The sequence below is a fragment of the Aristolochia californica genome, unplaced genomic scaffold, assembly GCF_029961685.1.
Source record: "Aristolochia californica isolate CCGP_79_NKW_82.1479 unplaced genomic scaffold, dmAriCali1.0.hap1 SCAF_8, whole genome shotgun sequence".
Taxonomy (NCBI): Eukaryota; Viridiplantae; Streptophyta; class Magnoliopsida; order Piperales; family Aristolochiaceae; genus Aristolochia; species Aristolochia californica.
This window is the reverse complement of record NW_027182279.1, coordinates 26,368,054-26,373,220: the sequence shown is the minus strand read 5'-3', so window position 1 is coordinate 26,373,220 and position 5,167 is coordinate 26,368,054. Positions and strand designations below refer to the sequence as shown.

Genomic DNA, 5,167 nt, shown 5'->3' with positions numbered 1-5,167 from the left:
GGCCCATCTTCTAATACACTTCAATATGTGAGTCTTCCTTGGTCGTGTGGGTTTGGGCCCTATCTTCCAAAACATGAAAAGATAACACAATCTACAAGAAGTCTAGTATGAGTTGAACTAGAAATTTTCTTCAATAACGTGAATATAAGGGAGGAGGCCAGCTTGTAGCCTTACCCTTGTGGGTCCCACATGATCTTCCAACACATATTGATAAGATTATCAGCACGTTGTATCTTTGTGGATCCTACTTGATCTTCAAGTCTTCTATCTCATTTCTTCTTGTGCTTCTTATCTTCTTAACTCAAGCTAGCTTGGGTGAGGACTCTTCTTGGTATCCCACGTCCTCATGGTGGGTCCCACCAGCTTGTGCACCACGGTGGGTCCTACATTGTAACACTCCCCCTCAAGATCAGGGTGAGAAAACATCATAAATGCCCAGCTTGCTACAGATGGTAGACATAATCTTCTGAGTGATTGGCTTGGTGAGAATATTTGCAACTTGACTTTGTGATGATATATGCCTTAGAGATAGAAAAACCTGCTTGGAACTTTTCTCGTATAAAATGACAGTCCACTTGAATATGCTTTATTCTTTCATGGAAGACTAGATTTGATGTAATGTGTATTGCTGCCTGATTATCACAATATAGATCCATCGGAACTTCTTTGTAGAATCCCAATTCAGTGAGAAGATATCTTATCCATAGGAGTTCATTAACAGTGTGTGCCATGGCTTTGTATTATGCTTCTACACTAGACCGTGCTACTACATTTTGGTTCTTGTTTTTCCATGTAACCAAATACCCTCCAACCATCGTACAAAATCCCGAAGTAGATTTTCTGTCATCCGGGGAGCAGGTCCTGTCTGCATCTGAGAATCCTTCGATGTTGAAGTGACCATAGTTTTTATAGGGAAGCTCTCTTCCTAGAGCTCCTTTTAGATTTGTAGTATCCTTTCAAGTGCTTTCCATTAACTAAGTTGTGGCTTGTGCATGTATTGACTTACCACACTTACAGCATATGATATATCCGACCTTGTTACACACAGGTAAATAAGTTTTCCCACTAGTCTTTGATATTTTCCAATATCTACATCTTCTCCAATGCCTCCACATAGTTTTGTATTTGAGTCCATAGGAGTGTCTGTTGGTTTGCATCCCATCATTCTTGTCTCCTCTAGCAGATCAAGAGCATACTTCATTTGGGACAGCACAATCCCATGTCTGGATTGTAATACTTCAATACCCAAAAAATATTTGAGTAGTCCAAGATCCTGTCTTGAATTCAGGACATATTTTTTTCCTTTTTTTTTCTGGATGCCCTCAGAATCAATACCAGTTAAAATGATATCATCAACATATACTGCCAAAATTACCTTACCTCTTGATGTGTTTTCAATAAATATTGAGTGATCTCCAGAGCATCTGTTCATCTAGAAAAAAATATTTCTAGAAAAAATACGTCTCCGTGGACCTTTAGTGCTTTATGTTCTCTAGAAACACTTTTCTAGTTGTAAATTCTAACCAAGAAATTTTTGAGGTTAGGCAATTTTTGTTGAATCAAATTACTTTCTAAAAATATAAGTCTTATTTATTGCCTTTTTTAAGGAAACGTTGGAAAAGTATTTTTAGGAAAAATACATTTTCAGGGACCATCAGTGCTTCATGTTTCCTAGGAACAATTTCTAGTTGAAAATTCTAAAGTAATTTTTGCTTAAATAAATCACATTCTACAACTAAAAGGCCTTGCTAGTGAATTTTTTAGGAAATATTGGAAAAGTATTTCTAGTAAAAATATGTCTCCAAGGACCATTAGTGCCTCATGTTTCCAAGAAATACTTTTCAAGTTGAAAATTCTTTCTGGGAAAATTTTGTGGTATGGTCATTTTTAAAGAAACAAATTAATTTCTATAACTACAAGGATTTTGATGAGCATTCTTTCGGGAAACTTTGGAAAAATAATTTCTAGTAAAAATACTTCTATAGGGACCATTAATGCCTCATGTTGTTTGGAAACACATTTTTACAGAAAATTCTGAATAGGAAAATTTTGTGGTATGACAATTTTTTGCTGAAACAAATTAGTTTCTAAAATTATAAGGTCAAGTTAGTGTTTTTTTTTTTTGGAAACATTGGAAAAATATTTTAGGTAAAATTACGCGTCAAGGGGCTAGTAGTGCCTCATGTTTCATGAAAATACTTTTCTAGTTGAAAATTCTTAACAAGAAAATTTTGTGGAAATGCAATCTCTAAGGCCTTGTCAGTGCATTTTTTTTTAGTAAACGTTGAAAAAGTATTTCTAGTAAAAATACCATTTCATGGACCATTAGTATTTTTTTTAATGAAATTTTGAAGCAATAGTTCTTGTTAAATACGTCTCCGTGGACCATTAGTGTCTCATGTTTCTTGGAAACACTTTTCTAGTTGAAAATTCTTCCCATGAAAATTAGGTGGTAGGGTAATTTTTGCTGAAACAAATTGTTACAATGTAGGACCCACCATGCTACATGAGCTGGTGGGACCCACCATGAAGTCATGGGATGCCAAGAAGAGTCCTCACCCAAGCTAGCACGAGTTAAGAAGATAAGAACCACAAGCTAAAATGAGTTAAAAGACTTGAAGATCAAGTCGTACCCACAAAGATACCACGAGCTGGTAATCTTGTCAATATGAGCTAGAAGATCATGTGGGACCCAAAGGATAAGGCCACGAGCTAGCCTCCTCCTTTATGTCCACGTTATCAAAGAAGGGTTCTAGTTCAACTTATATTAGATCTCTAGTAGATTGTGTTATCTTTTCTTGATAGACTTATCTGAGAGAGTTAGAGTTGGAATATAATTAAGAGATTGAAAGGTTAATTGTATAAGGACTCTATCAATTTCTCTACTATAAATAGAGGTTTTGTAATTTTGAGTTAATCAAGTTATACATCTCCTTCTTGAGTAAATCTCTCTCTCTTTACTTGGTGCACATCTCTCTTTTCCTCTTATCTTCTCTTTACCCAAGAGCTCTTCTTCCCTGTTCTTCTTTTTCTTCCTCCCTTCTTTTGCTCAGAATATTGGAAAAGGGATCCTAAATTTAACATGGTATCAGGGCATTAAATTTAGGATACCTCATCAAAAGGAAAGCTCTAAGAAGATATGATCAACAACACTCAAAGAAGACTCTTTTGTGAAGAAAGTTCACAAACAGTGAGATAAGTTCTTTTTTTTTTTTTACTTCAAGTTACTGGTTTATGAATTTAGAAGATGATTTAAAGATGAGTATGTGAATTCTTTTCATCTTAATATTGTGGATATGCATGCCTCTCCATCTAGAAGAAGCCATCAAAACAGTTTTGTAGATTTGGAAATTCTATTAACCGAGACAAATCTATGTTCAGATTGTTGAATTTTTTTTTTCGTGGGAACAAAAGTCCCTTGATATAGAAGATTGATATTGAGTCTCTTATGAGTGGTATTAAGGAAAAAAATCAGAATAATTATTTAGCATCAATGCTAAAGTTCTCCATACATCGAGTTGTTTGAAGAATACTACTTGGTGTTATTGTTAGATTTTTTTTTTTTGGAGAATAGCTTATCATGGCCAACGAGAATATGAATATCAAAGGTGATATACTATATATGAGTTGGTCCACATCAGTTTGGAGGTTTCTTATAACAAAGGACCTACTTGGTCATCTCACCAACCGAGGACCACCTTTTGATGAAGAAGATATTTTTATAACAAATGGTTGAAAAATGATACCTTGGTGATTAGTTGGCTAATCAACATCATGGAAGAACATGTCTCCAACAATGTCATTCATCTTGACACTGCTAAAAAAATTTGGGAGACATGTGAAAAGTTGTACTCTAGCCCAGATACTCTATATTGACCATATGATATTCTCCAAAGGATGTTGAATACTAAACAAGGAGAACATATCCATGAGTACTTGGCCCACTTTAGAGGCTTTTTCAAGAGTGGAAGTTAGCTCAGCCTTCAACTAAAAATATTTATGTCCAAGACAAGCAGAAGGAAGCCTTAATTACTGCTATTTGTTTTGAAAATATTAAACCTCATCTTGAGATTGCCAAGAGTCTGAGTGCTTTTGATGTCTACATCTTTGATGATGTATGTGCAACACTATTACGTATTCCAGACACTTCTTCCTTCACTATTGACGTATCATCCACTATGTATTCAGATTATAGGGGAACATCATTTGACTACAGCCAAGGCCGAGGCCGAGGTTATAGAGGAGGTTGAGGAAGAGGTGAAAGGAATGGCTTCAACAGAGCTGATGGGAAAGGTTGTACTCATTGTGAGAAATTTGGATGCACTGTAGATCAATGCTGTTACAAGGCATGCAATTACTGTGGACAATATGGTCATTATAAATAAACATGCTATAAAGCCAATGGACAATCATAATTGACAAAGGCTAATCAAGCCTCTGTAAGTGATACAAGAGAAGAACAGCCCACCAAATCTGTAACATAGAAAAATTTTACTGATGAAAAGTATGAGTTATTTCAAAAAATGAAGACAATGTTGGGTTCTTCTTCTACTTCCTCAGCCACTACTGCCACAACTACTGCTTCAGGTATGCTATTTGCCTCATCTTCATTCTGGATAATTGACTCAGGAGAGTCCGAGCATCTTACATGTAACAAAAATTTATGACATTCTCTATCTCTGTGTCTTTCAAACAAGTTTGTTACCATAGCTAAAGATTCTCAAACCAAAGTCTAAGGGAAATGATCCACTTTTGCAACACCATTACTTTCGCTCATTGATATTCTATTCATTCCTACTTTCCCTTTCAATCTATTATCTGTTATTCAGCTGACAAAATATTTTAATTGCTCTATTACCTTCTCACCCACTTGAAGTGTCTTTGTGGATCTTATAACAAAGCAGGTGATTGGTGGAGGCCATGAACAAGGGGGGCTCTACTACCTGGATGTGCCTAAAATAAATATGGTTTCCTTCACTAAAAATGAGACAAGGCTATGGCACAATCGGTTGGGACATCCATCTGCTCAGTCTCTTCATTATATGTTTCCTACTCTTAAAGTAAGGTCAGAATTTCATTGTGAGGGTTATCAAATGAGTAAACATCCAAGGAGTACATACTCTCCTCGTCCAAAAGTCAAAAATGCTACTCCCTTTTCTTTAATCCA

The 5,167-nt window shown here is 35.7% G+C and overlaps 1 protein-coding gene across 1 annotated transcript; it reads right to left on the bottom strand.

Moving 5' to 3' along the window:
- Positions 1–301: 301 nt before the first annotated feature.
- Positions 302–3,930, bottom strand: LOC137938356 (uncharacterized). The gene is made up of 8 exons (XM_068783335.1): positions 3,878–3,930; positions 3,747–3,762; positions 3,001–3,071; positions 2,646–2,723; positions 1,641–1,671; positions 1,108–1,273; positions 805–934; positions 302–383 (listed from the first exon to the last, which is right to left on the bottom strand). Exons 1-8 carry the CDS (start codon positions 3,928–3,930, stop codon positions 302–304), a joined length of 627 nt encoding a protein of 208 aa, XP_068639436.1.
- Positions 3,931–5,167: the final 1,237 nt, after the last annotated feature.